Genomic DNA, 16,580 nt, shown 5'->3' with positions numbered 1-16,580 from the left:
TTACAAGTAGGATAGACCCAGTTACTGAAAGAAAAAAATTGTAAGTTAGGTTTAAAAAACTCACAACTGTCTTCTGTTTTATAGAGGCACATATAGAAAAGGACTTAAGAATGATTGAAAATACAAAGAGAATTTTAGGTGAAGCAGACCTATTCCAGAAAAATGAAAACAAAAGGAGAGACAGTACCACAGGATCAATGACGAAGATGAGTTTGGGGAATAAAAGCATTAAATTGGAACAGGAGATCACTTGGCATTTATGAAGGGTTTAGTCTTTAACGAGGGGAGACCTGTTACTCAGTTTACCCAGTAAGTGTTGATGCGTTAAAATTTGTAAAGCAAAACAGTCACACCAAAAAAAAAAAAAAAACCAAAAGGACAGAAATATACAATAGTGTTTCAGTGATTGACAAACAAAAATACAATTTGGAGAATGTTAGTAGTATCTGCAAGTAGGTTTATCCAAAAAGTGTGTGTGTGTGTGTGTGTGTGTGTGTGTGTGTAATTTTAGGATTTACCAACATGGGTTTCCCTTTCCTCTTTGGGTTAGATCCTATTTTGATGTGTTTAGCCCCCATTGAAGAGTTCAGATCTCCATAATGGCTAAAAACAAGGAAATTAAACAAAATTAATGTGCAATGTCACTTCTTGGGAAAAAAACAAGTATAGTTATTGGGATATTCAGACAATTAGGTTTACAAAAATGAATTGTTGTATTGCTACAACCCTGGGCAAGGCTGTCCACTGGGGATACTGCAGATCCTTGAAGCATCTTGTATGCATTTTTGAGCATTAATAAATAAGGGACAAAATAAGTTGATTCATGAGTTCAACACATTTTTATTGGGTACGATTACATGGTAGTAACCTCAGGTACTAGAGACACAGTCATAAATTAAAGGATCTGTCCCCTTGGGATGTGCCGTTTTAACCTATGGATTTAGAAAGAGAAAAGCCATATAAACAAGGGAATCTAAAGACTTTATACAGATATGAGGTATTTACTGACCTAATTAACAAAAGAGAAGACACAGTTATTTATGTTTAATAATCTAGAAAATAAAACAGGATGAAAATGATAAATTATGAGAGGATACTTGTACTAATAAATGTGAAAATGTAGGGGAAAAATGGTCAGTTTTTTTTAAATGTTTTATTTTATATTTGAGAGAGAGACAGAGTGCGAGTGGGGGAGGGACAGAGAGAGAGGGAGACACAGAATCAGAAGCAGGCTCCAGGCTCCGAGCTGTCAGCACAGAGCCCGACGTGGGGCTTGAACTCACGAACTGCAAGATCATGACCCGAGCTGAAGTCAGACGCTTAACTGACTGAGCCACCCAGGTGCCCCCAAAATGGTCAGTTTTTGAGGAAAATATAAATTGTCCCATTTAATGCTAATAGAAAACCTAATAGACCAGTAAATGGAAGAAACTGAAAACGGTATTAAAATAAAGCTCTTCTAAAAGCCAGTAGGACATGTATTCAGCAGGCTGTTGAGTACCAACCTTGTTTGGGCAGTTTGCTGTCCCCGAGAGCAGTGGTGAGCCGGAATGGGCTCCCTCGTTCAACACCCCACCCCCAGTGCTCTTCTCTTTCATTTCCCCCCCGCACCCCCGCCAGCCCTTCGGGAAAGACGGGTCCCATGCTGTGCACACTGTTTCAGAGCTGGGAAGAAGGACGGCTTCCCAAAGAATCATGATTCTGGAGTTGGCCCCTGTGAGTTCCAGTTCACCACTTGGTGACTTTGACAAGAGTCTTAAACTTCCTGAAGCTTAATCTAACTTCCGTTGGTTAAATGTTATGTCATGGATGCGATTCATTCGACAAACCGCTTAAAATACTTTTCATGTGCCAAAAATCTATGCTAAATCGATGAGCATACGAAGATTATAAAAAACAAAACAAAGCCAAACAAAACATTCCTGTCATCAAAGAGTGTAGGGGAAATCGAGAAATCCACAGTTGATTATCACATCTGGTCTTGAGTGCAAACGGAGAGAAACCCCAGGTGTTCTGGGATGCCGAATTTGAGGGGGTCTTGGGGGGGGGATCACTTTAAAAACAACTCGATGATTAGCTCTGTGTCAGCGGGGCCTGGAAGACCTCGCACTTAGTAGATAAGACGGGAAATAAAGGACTTTCTTAGGTAGAAGGAGCAGTTTGCGACAGGTCGGTCCAGAGTTAGGGCACGAAGGAGTGTATTTATGTCCTGAGCCTTACCAGGGGCTGACATCGATGTGTGCGAGGTGCTGTTGAAATACTTGTTGGAAACAAAACTAGTTTTCCTGGGATAGGATTTTGCTTAATTAAACTCTTACTGTTTTTACCATTTTTCTCTTCCATAGCTGGTCTTTTACTCTGATACATAACATCCTTTATAATATTATCATTACAGTTTTTTCTTGTGTTCTCAATAAGAGTTGTTTGGAAAAGCGTAAAACCTTTCGAACTCCTAAATTTTTAATTCCTATAGTACATTCGTACCTGGCTTTTCATATATTGATGTTAGAATCAGTTTATAGCAGGTAGTTTAAAGGAATCGTGTGACTTTCTTCAACTGCACAGTGAACTTCAGTAGGTTAATTTTAAGACTCCTGCAGGGTGGGGGGTGCCGGGTGGCTCAGTTGGTTACGTGTCTGACTCTTGGTTTGGGGTGAGTTTAAGCTCTGCGTCAGGCTTTGGGATTCTCTCTCTCTCTCTCTCTCTCTCTCTCTCTCAGAAGAAACAAACAAACTTTAAAAAAAAAAAAGTCTAAAAAGAATACTGCAGAGTTAGTTCTGTCTTTAAAATTCCAGGTGGATTTGGGGCCAGGTGGTCACGCCCACGTGCATAGATCTAAATTCGTTTACTAACCACTGCCATCTAGTGTCTTGGGAGAAAAACAACTTAAGGGTAAGCTTAAGTGATATATTTTTAAAAGTATTTCTAAAATTTAACTGATTGTGAGTTGAACCCTTAACATAAGAAATGAAGTTTCATGAATAAAGTGATCTTTGAATTGCGTATAGGAAGGAAGATGAGAACAGTGTCTATCACCGGAAGTATCTAATTGACATCAGCGATTTTCCCATTTCACCAAAAAATCAGGTTTTTTTTAATTAAATCGTGATAGTCTTTTCTAGAGTTCGTTTTTCCATCAAATTGATTTCTCCAAATTTGCTTTTTTTTTTTAAATAATTTGAATGCTTCCTTATTGCTTCACTGAGCCAATCTACTGCTCGTGACAACTGTTACCAATCTTAGCGGCTTTAAATTACCTCATCTTAGAAATAAGCAGTATTTGTCAAGTTGCATGCTCTGAGTGCAGTTGATTTCTTCTCTGGAAAGAGTAGGGGTGGTTCTGGTTTGAAACTTTGGAATTTTTCCTTGTTTTTAGTTGTTTTTATCTCTAGCCTCTAAAATATGTTTGTGCTGATCAAAGCTTTCATAGATTTATACAGTGTTAGAGAAAGAATTAATTTTGGAGACTCAGTTCAACATTGGATTTTATAGATAATTGATGTATTTTAAGTACATGCGTAAGTAGTCTTAATACAGTCTAAAATATTGCATAGTGATGTTTGATGGAAGTTTCCTTTCGCCCTCCTATAAAAATAATATTTTTTAATCTTAATCATATGAACATCCCAGTCAAACCCATATGCCAAAGATCATAATGATTTTTTTAAATAAAGTTACTATTTCCTTTGTAAGTTTCCCTGGAACTTACACTCATTATTGGTTAATGCATTAATGCAGCCCCCGTTACCAATGAAAAATGCAAAGTCTATCTTATAAAATAAACTGTGAATGCTTTGAAACATTCAGAACCAAAGCAAGACTTGCCTTGTCAGATCACAAAATGTACTACAAACTTGTCATAATTAAAACGGTACGGTAGACTGATCGGTCTACTGGCACAGAGTTGAGAATTCAGAAACAGACCCAAGTATTTGGTGGAGGTGTTAGTTTAACCACTGGGGAGTAACTATTCAGTACACAGCTGTCCGTTTGCTTATTTCTGTAGGGTAAATAAAGGTAGGTTTCATAGAACTTCCCCATCCCTTGAATACCTGTAAAATGCAGCCTCTAATTCAGAGGTTTGTTATTGACTTTTTCTGTTTGTGATAATAGCTGCCAATCAGTCCGTACAACTGCGAAGGTCATAAAGAACCCATCACTGAACACATAATTCAAGCCAGTGACTGATCTTCAATCAGAAATGGATGTTATGAAGGGAACTTTTGCACAGGAAATTGTATGGAGTAAAACATAGAAACAAAAAAGAACAGGAAAGCCCCTAATGCAGAGGGGAGAAAGTGAAACCACGTCAGAAACTGGTGTCAGTCCGAGGCTGGTCCTCATTCTCCCTTCCTGCCGGAGCCCTTGGCCTTCATCTGACCACTTATTCAATACTTGTTAGCACTTGTCCTCGGCTCCCATTTGGAAACATTTCTATCCCGTAAATATGAACAAAAATCAGAAGGTAATTGGTCAAACAAGGATAAAGTTTCCACAGTAAAGAGCTACTTAATTTTTTGGTAATTATTTATTGTTTACAGGTTTTTCAGATTCAATCAAGTAATTGAAAGATTTCCAAACCTTTTATTGTCAGGAAGCCCAATACATAGACTAGCTTTCCAGACAACCTTGGTATGGTATTTGCTTACCTGTTGCTTGTGCCCCATATATGAACTCTATAGAGGCAGTAAACATTTTATGATATTAAATACATGATCTCCTAGTAATATAGGGATGTATAAGCTATTCTTTCATGATTGACTTTTGAAGGTTAATTATAACTTAAGATATTATTAAATCTAGCCGTGGAGGGCATATAACACAAAGCCATCCAAAAACCATGTCTGTTGTAGATCTTCAAACACAAACAAAGCCAAAGACTATTTAAAAAAAAAAAAAAAAAAAAGCCCAAGCCACTGCTGTGAGCCTGCCCCAGAGTTTACCTTCTGTCACGGTCATGGCCATGGGAAGTCCTGTAGGAGCTCTGCAAGCCCTCAGTTCAATTCAAGTTCATTTCCTGCCTTCTGTCTTTGGTAAAGAAAGAGAACTTTCTCAGCAGCTTTCTTAGGATTAACTTTCTCATAGTTTGAGAAAATCGTCATTAACTCTGATTTTTCTTCCGGCTAGATATACCGTATCCTTTCCACCTTTTTCTTGCAATGATCCCGTCTTCCCATTCTTGAATAATTTTTCTACTCTTCTTTCAATCTTAAGAGAGGGTGGCACACTGGCTTGTCATGTGGCGATGGTAAGAAATCTGATTACATCATCTATGCCATGTGCATATTGGTGGGTAATAGAATTATAGTAACTTTAAAAATAGCGACACTGAAGTCTAACCTCTAAAAATAAGGTGAAGTTGTCATTTACCATCTTATATGTAGTTAAATCTTAAAAATCTTTTAAAAGTGCATAACTTGTAATAAGCGTTTTAAACTTAATCCCTTAATAAGAATCATTTTAAAAATATTTTTCACAGGCATTGTACTTAATAGCAAATACTACTTAGGCACAGTCCAAACTGATAGAGCTATAGGCGTGAATAAAAATATTTTGAATTTCGCCTCTAATCTGTAAGTAATGACTTATTTCAAGCAGCTGGGGTGCGCCTATGCTTTGCTTTCCTTTCCTTCTCCCTACTCCTGGCTGATTGAAGGAGCTCGAGTTTATAGGGTTTACTCTCCTGTGATTATAAGTTAAGATTTTATAGGAAGAAAGTATTCTCCGACATTACAAAGCCTTGAAGACCACTGATCTAATACGTGTATAATTAGATCCAATTCGATGTCTTTACCGAGAATTTGCTTAGTAAGTATTAATAGGAACATGTATAGCTTAAGAGGATTGTCTAATCTTACTGCTTCACAGGTCTTCAGGCTTTAACTTACAGCAGTCCAGTCTAAGATAAAAGTGAAGTGCTGGGAGAATTTACTGAACCTTAATACTTTTCAAATTGAGTAGATAATCGTAATATAGTGATGTCAAAATACTGCCCCCAATCTCTAGGGGATTTGTTTTGGTTAGCAATTCTTAGTAGAAATTTATTCAAAGTACTGGATTTAGTAAAAATAACTGATCATATTTAAAAAAAAAAAACATTTATCTTAAGATACCTTCAGGACTTTACCTTCCCACCTGGTCGTTTGAAAGGGAAAGATGCACCCAGATTTGTCCGTAATTTTTTGCACAGAGAAGAGCAAAATGTTTATCGAGAGTATTTTGAATCTGTCATTTTATAGTCAGGCCAGTTTAAAGAATGGAGTGATTGAGTCATAAAAAAAAGAGGAAGAAACAACGTTCTGAACAACTTGACTTGTAGTCACTGATCCTGTCTCCAGATCTGTGTGCCAGCCTCTGGGGCAGGTTGGACCCGATGTTCTCTGTTTCTCGTTTGGCAATATCTGGACCCCAAGGACCACTTACTTTGTATTTTATTATTTTCCGTATATCGAGATAAGAGGCCATTTTGCGAGGTTTGCTGTGCCTGGACGTTGATTTTAGTTCTACATCAAGCCTGTGTTTTGTGTCCCATTGGGAATACCAGAGAGAATTTCACCTCACACACCCCACTTTGATCATTGCAAAGCATCTTCCTCGTTTTCGTTGGCTCAAAGATGCCTCATGACTGATAAGTAACACCTAGGAGTCTGTCTGTTAGTGCGGAAGTACAGGGAGGTCTGTAAAATCCGTAAGACGTGTTCTTTCCTTCTTCTAGAGTCTGTGTGTGTTCACCCCCCCTGGAATCAAGGAAGGGAAACCCCGGCTCATCCCTGCCGGGCCCATCGCCCAGGGCACCACCATCTCTGCCTACGTGGCCAAATCCAGAAAAACGTTGCTCGTGGAAGACATCCTTGGGGTAAATGGCTTTTTGCTTTTTGTGACATTCGTAACCTGAAATACTTATTTCATGCAGGTGGCATATCATTTTGCTGTTACGATTCAAGCCATTTTATAAAAGCATTAGAGCGAGATACAGATCAACAAATGAATTTGTTTGTAAATGAACTTTTGTCCTCAGAAAATCCTATCTTACGATACCCACCGAGGGCTACTTTTAGCTCTTATTTCAGTCCATACCAGTACATTTGAACATAAATTGTAGGTTTATATTCATGTAAACTAAATGATTGCTATGGGTGTTTTGTTTTGTTTTGTTTTTTGGTTATTTATTTATTTTGAGAGAGAGAGAGAGCACGAGCAAGGAAGGGTCAGAGAGAGGGAGGGAGAGAATCCCGAGGAGGCTCCCTGCTGTCAGTGCAGAGCATGACCTGGGCCTCCATCCTGTGCACCGTGGGATCGTGACCTGAGCCGTTGTCTCACTGACTGAGCCCCCCAGGCGCCCCTGGATGATTACTGTTTTGTGTTTCATGTCGTAGCAAGATGCACACGAATGAGTCAGCTGGTGCTGAGGGCTGTGCTGCCCGAGTATCAGTGCTGTCACCCAACAGCCACTTGTCACTTCTCCTGAGCCCTGGATTGGGCCACCTTCAGCTAGGCTTGCTTGTGCATCTGACGTCAACTGGCCGTCGACTGACGTCAACTGGCTGGCCTTAGATGGCCTCAGTTCTCTGTGTTTGTCACTCCCACACCTCCCCAGCTCCCCACCCCACCCCACCCCTAAGTAAGGCCAGCCTGGAATGTTCTCAGCGATGGTGGCAAGGCTTCCAGAGAAGACTTGGAACATGCAAGTGAGTTTTCAAGCCTCTGCTGGTATCGCATTTCCCACCCTCGCGTTGGTTCAAGTGAATCACGTAAGCAAACCCGGACTCGATACCGGAGGGTACTGACGAAGGACGCGGACGTAGGGAACGTGACGAAACGGAGCCCTTAGTGCAGTCTCCCACGCGATAGGTGAGCCTCGTGATGAAGAGTCACTCCCTGAGTTTAGGCTGAAATGGACAGGTAGGCAAACAGGTGTAAGGAAATTGCTCTGGAAAGTGCTAACTCGGAGTCGAGAGACCTGGGTTTTAATCGTGGTTTTGCCTCCAGTTATCTGTATAGATGCGGATGTAGATGATGAAGGTCCCTGAAAGACTAGATCTAGTCGTAGGCTACTCATGTGACGAGATAGAAATGCAAACTACTACAATGGCGGTCATATTACAACAGATGAATATGCCAAATCAGCATGTTTGCACTGTAAACTCACACGATGTCCCATCTCAAACACACTGCAGTTTTGGAAAGTGTTAAGATCCCATATAGGTTGTCCCTTGAACATGTCCTAGTGTATATTCAAGCTTTCAAAAGACCTGTAAATCAGCAATACTGATCTGTGCTGTTGATTTATGAAAAGCTTCCTACAGAACAGCAGAAATTCAATAAGGAGAGTTAGTGTTTTGGGATTAATTCATTTGATTTCCCTGTATTCCTTTGAGTGATTTGTTAAGCTAGAAAGTTATTAAAGTCAAAGGACTAATTTCATTCTTTATAAGTAATTGATAATTATTAGATGATTTGAATACTTAATATGGGCCTTTGAGATTCAATCAGAAAGATCATCGTTAACGTACACTTTGACATTATTTGCGGTGCCTGGGTGGTTCAGTTGGTTAAGCATCCGACTTCTGCTCGGGTCATAATCTCACAGTTTGTGAGTTTGAGCCCCGCATCAGGCTCTTGTGCCGACAGCTCAGAGTCTGGAGCCTGCTTCCAACTCTGTGTCTCCCTCTCTCTGCCCCTCTCCTGCTCTCTGTCTCTGTCTCTCTCAAAAATAAATAAAACATTAAACACTTTTTGAGAAACCCACACACTTTGACATTATTCTAACCTGAAAAAAAGAAAAGAAACAATAAACTTTCCTTCTTGTGGTGTTTACATGTGGAGTCGTTTTCACTCGTGACATTATACCGGTAAAGGCCCCGGAAAAGTTACGGCACATAGACGGTGACGGATAAATACGTGTTAGCCAGCATAATTCCTTTTATTATGGCATGAAATTAATATATATTCATTAATTAAGTAAATTCTACTCCACAGGGATAAAGAAACATTAAAGCAGTATCTGTATATAGGTGCCAGGTTACTAAAGATAAACTTTTTTTTCCCAAATTATGATTTAAATTCTAGTTAGTTAACATATAGTATAGTAATTGGTTTCAGAAGTAGACTTTAGTGATTTCATCACTCACATATGACACCCCGTGCTCATCTCAACAAGTGTCCTTAATGCCCCTCACCCTTCTAGCCCATCCCCCACCCACCGCCCTCCAACAACCCTCAGTCTGTTCTCTGTATTTAAAAATGTCTTAAATACAGTCCCTGTCTCTTTTTTCCCCCATTCCCATGTATTCACCTGTTCTGTTTCTTAAATTCCACATACGAGTGAAATCGTATGGTATTTGTCTCTGAGGCATTTTGCTTAGCATAATACACCCTGGTTCCATCCACGTCGTTGCAAATGGCACGATTTCATTCTCTTTGATGGTTGAGTAGTATTCCCTTGTATCCATGCACCACGTCTTCTTGATCCGTTTGTTAGTCGATGAACATTTGGGCTCTTTCCGTAGTTTGGCTGTTGTCGATAGTGCTGCCGTAAACATCGGGCTGCGTGTGCCCCCTAAGATAAGCCCCCAAAGATAATACAGTTTATAGTGTCCATTGTCATTTGGTTTTCCTTTTAAAGAGACTAGCTGTGTTTTATTGCAAGTATTAGGCGATTTCTGACAAGAATCATAACATAACAATTCCATCTCTTACTGAAACTGAATCTGTATCTTTTCTCCCTTTATTTTTCAGGACGAACGATTTCCAAGAGGTACTGGCCTGGAGTCTGGGACCCGTATACAGTCTGTTCTTTGTTTACCGATTGTCACTGCAATCGGTGATTTGATTGGCATCCTTGAGCTGTATCGGCACTGGGGCAAAGAAGCCTTCTGTATGAGTCATCAGGAGGTGAGGCTAGCCCGCTGAGGCTACTCATTAATATTGTTCAGTTAATGGATGAGTGAATAGCGCAAACCACACGTTGCTTAACAACGTTTTGATGGTTTTTAAAAACTTTTTCTTTTGTACTTATTTAGAGGGAAAACTGATTCAATTAGACGTATAGTAATCTAGGGGCGCCTGGGTGGCTCAGTCGGCTAAGTGTCCAGCTTCGGCTCAGGTCACGATCTCATCGTTCGTGAGCTCGAGCCCCGCCTTTGGGCTCTGTGCTGACAGCTCAGAGCCTGCTTGGGATCCTCTGTCCCCCTCGCTCTCTGCCCCTCCCCCAGTCAAGGTCGTATGCATGGGCAGTCTCTCTTTCTTTCTCAAAAATAATACCTACGCGTTAATAAAAAAAGAAATCCAATAATTTATTTTAGTAGGAATCCATTCTAACAAGACAAATTGAAGTGTGCCGTATTATGAACTAAATAAAGTAGCAGGATGCCTTTGTAGAATTTTCACTTTCTGGTTGTCTTTATAAAGTTTTCTTAAAAACGACCTCTCCCTAGAGCGTATCCTGAGTAAAGGCTCCAGCACCAAATACATTTGGAAACCAGTGGGCTCCGTGAAGTATTCCCTGGATCACAATTGGCTCATTAACCCTAAAACCAGTTACTGCCGGGATGTGTGTGTCACTCCCAGGGTGCATATGCGCCCGTCCCTCAGGGGCCTTGTCCACTTACCGGGATGACCCCCACCTCCTGCTCCCCCCTCCCCCAGCCACGCTGGACCCTCGAGCAAGGCTGACCCGCTCCGGCTCGGAGCCCGCACACGTGCTGTCCCTCGGCCTGGGCTGTGCGTGTCCTCGTTGTCCCGACCCAGCCGCCCCCCTCAGGAGCTGTCCCCACGTGCTGCCCTCTCGCGGAGGAGGCCTTCCCTGAGCGCTGCATGTGGACTCGGGCGGCTCCCCCAGCATTTCCTCTCCCTCTGGGGCCTCCTTCTTTCTCTGGCCCCTTGTCAGCAGCTGGCGCGCCGTGCACCTCGCTGACTCTCCTCCTCGTCTTTCTCTCTCCCACGGTCCGCCGTGAGCTGTTGCGGTGTCGCTGCTGGTGGCCGGGTCCCCGGCATCTAGGGGAGTGCCCGGTACCTACTAGGCACCCAGCAAATGTTGGGGAAGCGAACGAACAATAAAAGAAGCGGAAGGGTCAGGAATTTGAGAACTTGTCAGCAGAAGGTTGCAAATACTTCATCGTTTTATGCTAGTCACCGAGGCCATTTTAATAGTGTTTTTGTTCAACTGGAAAGTAATCATTTTCTGTGAAAATCGTCAGGGGCTAGCTCTCTCGGGCCTTTGTCTTGCTTTTTTATCCCAAATTAAGAGGATCGGGAGAGCGTTAGGCTCCATTATAAAGGAGCAGGAAATACGAAAGAGAAACCTTCTACATATTCGATGCTCTGCGTTTGGCAAAATATTCAGATACTCAGTGGGCTCAGGAAATTACTCATACACGGTTATGCTGGAGGCGCTGTGTTGGGGTCTCTGCATGTGACTAATCAAAACGCGTGTCATCCCTTTTTTTGTAGGTCGCGACAGCAAATCTTGCCTGGGCTTCAGTAGCCATCCATCAGGTGCAGGTGTGTCCCGGGGGTGTTTTCCTGGGGGCTCCGGTGCCCCACTGGGGGGGGGGGGTGGGGCTTACTAAGTGACCCTAGTGTGTCATTTTTGGATATTAGGTGTTTTGTTATTTCTCAACTCTTGTGTCTACTCACTTATATTTACTTACTCCCTGCCTTTAACATCTTGCAATTACTGCCGTGGATTTATGTATAACTATAAATCGTTTATACAGTAAATGGTGTGGGCTCTGTCACAGTATTTGCTTTCCACTGACGGCCTCCTGCTGGCAGTAACATTGATATTATCATGAGTCCCATTTCCTAAATTAAGGCATCCTCTGAACTAAATGGTATATGAAACTTTCGTGCCCAATTTCAGATACTGGCTTCTCTTGAAAATACGCTCTCGTTGGAAAGACCACAGACTTTATTGAGTCTCCCAGTAACTCAACCTCAGAATTCGGGGACACGGCAGCAAAACAATTCTCCCCTCGTACCCTCCACCTCTCTTTGTTGCAGAAAAATCTGTTTCAGCAAACTCAGATTGTGGGATAGGAGGAGAAAAGGCACACAGTTAGAGGGTGATAGCGTGGGGAGCAAGGACCTCTCGGACCCGACCGTCTCGCGTATAAGCGGGATGCGTGCCCACGTGTCAGTCGCGTGAAGTGGGAAGTAGTTTTAAAGAGCAGCCGTGGAGGTTGGTCGCCTGGGTCTGAATGCTGGCCCCGTCCCTCAGTGACTCTGGAGCGGGAGCGTGGTTCTGCACGACTTCTTGCTTCAACGAGGAAAGCAAATCCCTAGTCCGTGGTGTTCTGTGCTGATTAAGTGAGATAATAAAGTGCGTAAAACAGAGCTTAGCACACGTAAGCCTTCCATAGATACTTGGGATTGAAGTATCTCAAGTCTCAACTTGCCATTGATAGTATTACCATGTTATAAAAAGTGATCGCGTCACTTTCAAAATACAGTGAGGGCAAATAGTATTCTGGAATTGTTCCTTTTCGTCAGGGGAGCTCTCTTACAATTAATAGTCATCATTCTCTTTGGCAGGTGTGCAGAGGCCTTGCCAAGCAGACCGAATTGAATGACTTCCTACTTGACGTATCCAAGTAAGTGTTGGTTTCGAGGGGTGACGTAGTTCTTCCGGATCAGGGGTTTACCCTCAGTGCAGGCTCCGACGGCAATAGGTACTGTGTATTCTGCAGTCGGTAGTCTGGTAAGAAAGGTTCCCGTCCTGGACCGTGAGGTTACGTTCGCACCCGTGGTCACTTTACAAGTGAAGGTTTGCAGACGTATATGCGATAATACTTATTTGCAATTTGGTGCGTATCTTCTAATCAGACTCACTAGCGCATGTTAAAGGTACTAAGTATTTCTGTTTTTGCAGGAGAAAGCCGAGAGCAGTAGAAGAGGAAATGTTCTAGTTTATTATTTTCCAAAAACCCTCTCTGGCATTTTCTGAAAATATCAGTAAATTAAACCAGATGAGCAATATCTTTTTTAAGTTTATTTATTTGTTTTGAGAGAGAAAGTGAGCAGGGAGGGGCAGAGAAAGAGAGAGAAGGAGAGACAGAGAATCCCAAGCAGGCTCCACGCTGTCAGCACAGAGCCACCGTGGGGCTGGAACTCACGAACCATGAGATCACGACCTGAGCCGAAACCGAGAGTCGGACACTTCGCCGACTGAGCCACCCAGGCGCCCCCGTATCGGCAATATTACTATTATTTTAATTTTCCCATGTATGGGAGCTCAAATACCACTTCAGAGAAAATGTTCCATTTCCCCGAAGTTTGCCCTGGAAAAGCTTCCTTGGGCGGGGGCGGAAGCAGGTAGGGACGTTCACCGCAACGTCGGTTCATATTGGTTCCCCTGCTCCCAGTGGGGTTGTCTGTAGATCTGAGCCATCTGCTGAATGGCCGAAATCTGAAATAATGGCCCAGGAGGTGGTCACTTCAGGGCCACATCCTCTGGCAAGTTATTGGAGGAATAATGTACCTGCTGTTCCACGGCCACCAGCAGCGGCCGGGACCGCGTCCTCCCTCACGGGCCACTTTGGTGGCACTTAGTACCTTCGTCATCAAGGACTGTTGGGACCCCAGCACTCATTAGTCTGAAGGTGCTGCTTTGTGTTACATGATGTTTTGAAATACGCAATTAGAGAAGCATGGGGATGAGGGTGCTTTCCTTTGATCACCAGGCCCCTGTGTCCCCGAGACAGAATCAAACAGTACTTCTGGGACACATGACTTGACCACCCAAGCGCACAGGAAGGGAAGCCACTCACCTTCCTTTGCTAGTGGAGTTGAACACCTTGCAAGGCTTCCACAGCCCGATTCGATCTCTGTAAATCTCTTCCCTCGGGGAAACCCACTGGACCTTCCCCCCTTGCTTGTGGTATGTTACATTAGCAGAGTCTCAGTGGCTCCAAGCTGGGTAATTTGTCTTTTAAGCGAAAGGCATTGTTTATCACTCTTCAGTTATCTTAATTCTGAGTCCCTTGCTAAGTTCCCAGGAACCAGTAGATCCTATATTAAAATATCCCCTAGAATACATGCCTACTCATTCCTCGTTTATCAGGTTGACATTTCAATGTAGCTGCCACGTATCTCCTAAGTATTTACCTGCTGTTTGTAATAATGAACACAAGTTACTCGTGTAAAATGATCAGGTCGTCATTATGTCTTGTATTCTGATGTTTCTTCTCCAATGAGTTACATGGCTTTCTCAGTACAGTGCAACTGTGTTTTAACTTTCCAGGTTTTCAGTGCTAATTTACATTTTAACTGTATTAATGAGATTAAGCAAATTTGAACATTTTTATTTCAGATCAAAGTTATTCATGAAAATATTAAAAATGGTGAGCAATTTTATCCCTTCATAGTTTTACTTAAATGCTACAAACTTGCTCTCAAATAGGTACTTACCAATAAAATACTCTCCAAAATTAGATACTCCATACGAAAGTTACTGATAAGGTTTCATTTATCTCTAAAGTAACTTGTTATTGGTTGTTTCCACAAAAGGACACAAATCAAACAACATGTATCTTTACGTTTTTTACTTAAATGTAGACAAAACTGGGAAATGTATGCAAAGTTTAAGATGTTCTGTGTTCCTATTTAGAGTAATTACCAGTTTTCTGTTCCTTTTTTTCCAGGACATATTTTGATAACATAGTCGCAATAGACTCTCTACTTGAACACATAATGGTAGGTTGGTTTTTGTTCGAAAATGATTCATGTCCTAATATATGGGGGAACATTTTAATGCATTATTAGAGGCATAAGCTATCTTAAAATCATGATGGAAAGACGGCACTTAGTGATCTCCAGGTGTTGGTTTGATTTCTTTGTGACTTTTGTTCATTGTGAGGGGGTTTGAATAACTTTTGGGAAAACGTCTGAGCTTTTCATTAGTTAGTGGCGAGCTAAACTTTGAAAAACATTCGGTGCCTTCTTATATTCTCCAAAAGACCTTGTGCATATCGACCGTAGTGGGGATTCCCAACCACTTGAGGTTCGTTCTGTTTAGTTTTAGTCTTACGTGTTCCTCTCTTCTGGAAGACTAGTGGGCACTTGGAGCTGAAAGCCACAGGAAGTAGACTTCTATGAAGTGAAAAATATTAAGAATATAGAAATATAAATATATGGATTAACATAGCTTGACTAGGGAAAATACTTGTTGACTGGTTCTTGTATTATTTATCTTTTTGAAGACCGTTTTTATTGAGATGTAATTCACATACCACACTATTCATCCGTTTCGAGTGGTCAGTTCAGTGGTTTTTAGCATATTCAAAGATACGTGAAGCCATCACCTGTCGATTTAGAACATTTTCATTACTTAAAAAAGACACTCCGTGTCATTTTAGCCATCATCTATTGAGGCCCCCATTCTCCTTCCTGCCCACCCCCGCCCCCATCCTAAGCAACCGCTAACCTAATTCTTTTTCTGTGGATTTACCTGTTCTAGACATCTCCCATAAAAGAGATCATGTAATATGTGGGTTTTGTGCCTGGCTTTTTTCCCTTAGCGTACTGTGTTCAAGTCCTCCCGTGCTGTAGCAAATATCAGCACTTCACTCATTTCTGTGGCTGAATAATACTCTGTTATGTGGATAGACGTGTACGTTCTTTGCCCATCGTCAGCTGATAAACGTTTGGATTGTTGCCACATTTTGGCTGATGGGAAAAGTACTGCTTTGAACATCTGTATAGCTTTCTTCGCTTGAATACGTGTTTTCAGTTGCTCCGTACTTAGGGAGTGGCACTGCCAGGTCGCACGGGGATTGTGTGTTTCACTTCCGGAGGAGCTGCTAGGCTGTTTTCCGTGCAGTTGCACCAGGTTCTGTTCCCGTCAGCAGTGCACCCGGGTTCCGGCTTCTCCACATTCTCACCGACACTGGCTATTCCTTGACTTTTTGACCTAACGCTCATATTCCCCAACGGTAGGAAAAAGGAAAGCCACTGAGCAGAATATAGACGCAAACATCCGAAATCAGTGATAAACAGCAAACCCAGGAGGAAAAGTGACATCAGCTAAGAAGCATTCACCCCAGGAATGCAAGAGCAGTTCGACGTTAAGTAATAAATTAACGTCGTTCCCGATTCTTTTTTTTTTTTTTTTTAATTTTTTTTTTCAATGTTTATTTATTTTTGGGACAGAGAGAGACAGAGCATGAACAGGGGAGGGGCAGAGAGAGAGAGGGACACAAGATCAGAAACAGGCTCCAGGCTCTGAGCCATCAGCCCAGAGCCTGACGCGGGGCTCGAACTCACGGACCGTGAGATCATGACCTGGCTGAAGTCGGACGCTTAACCGACTGCGCCACCCAGGCGCCCCAACGTCGTTCCCGATTCTAATTGAGTAAAGGGAGAAAAATTACATTATTTTAAGAATGGATTACAAAAACTTTATAATACTCAACATCCAGTAGATGCAAACTCCTGGCAAATTAGAAATACGAGGAAAAGTCCTTAAGTAGTTACGTAGTATCTGCTGGGGTCCTACAACCAACATACCTAAGGATGAGATATGGGAGCTTACACCCTGAGGAAAATTTGTTACTCTCCCTGCTTCCATCCAACAGTGTGCC

At 42.1% G+C, this 16,580-nt stretch overlaps 1 protein-coding gene across 4 annotated transcripts in view; it reads left to right on the top strand.

Moving 5' to 3' along the window:
* Positions 1–16,580, top strand: part of PDE10A (phosphodiesterase 10A) — a 353,258-nt gene that overhangs the window by 257,123 nt on the left and 79,555 nt on the right. For all 4 annotated transcript variants that reach the window (XM_043592730.1, XM_043592728.1, XM_043592729.1 and 1 more), the window contains exons 6-10: positions 6,716–6,856; positions 9,739–9,894; positions 11,452–11,502; positions 12,535–12,593; positions 14,643–14,694. In XM_043592730.1, coding sequence (XP_043448665.1) covers positions 6,716–6,856; positions 9,739–9,894; positions 11,452–11,502; positions 12,535–12,593; positions 14,643–14,694 — 459 coding nt within the window. The remainder of the gene's footprint in view (positions 1–6,715; positions 6,857–9,738; positions 9,895–11,451; positions 11,503–12,534; positions 12,594–14,642; positions 14,695–16,580) is intronic.

The sequence above is a fragment of the Prionailurus bengalensis genome, chromosome B2 (assembly GCF_016509475.1).
Source record: "Prionailurus bengalensis isolate Pbe53 chromosome B2, Fcat_Pben_1.1_paternal_pri, whole genome shotgun sequence".
Taxonomy (NCBI): Eukaryota; Metazoa; Chordata; class Mammalia; order Carnivora; family Felidae; genus Prionailurus; species Prionailurus bengalensis.
Note: the sequence above shows the minus strand (reverse complement) of the source record. Positions and strands in the feature narration are given on the sequence as shown.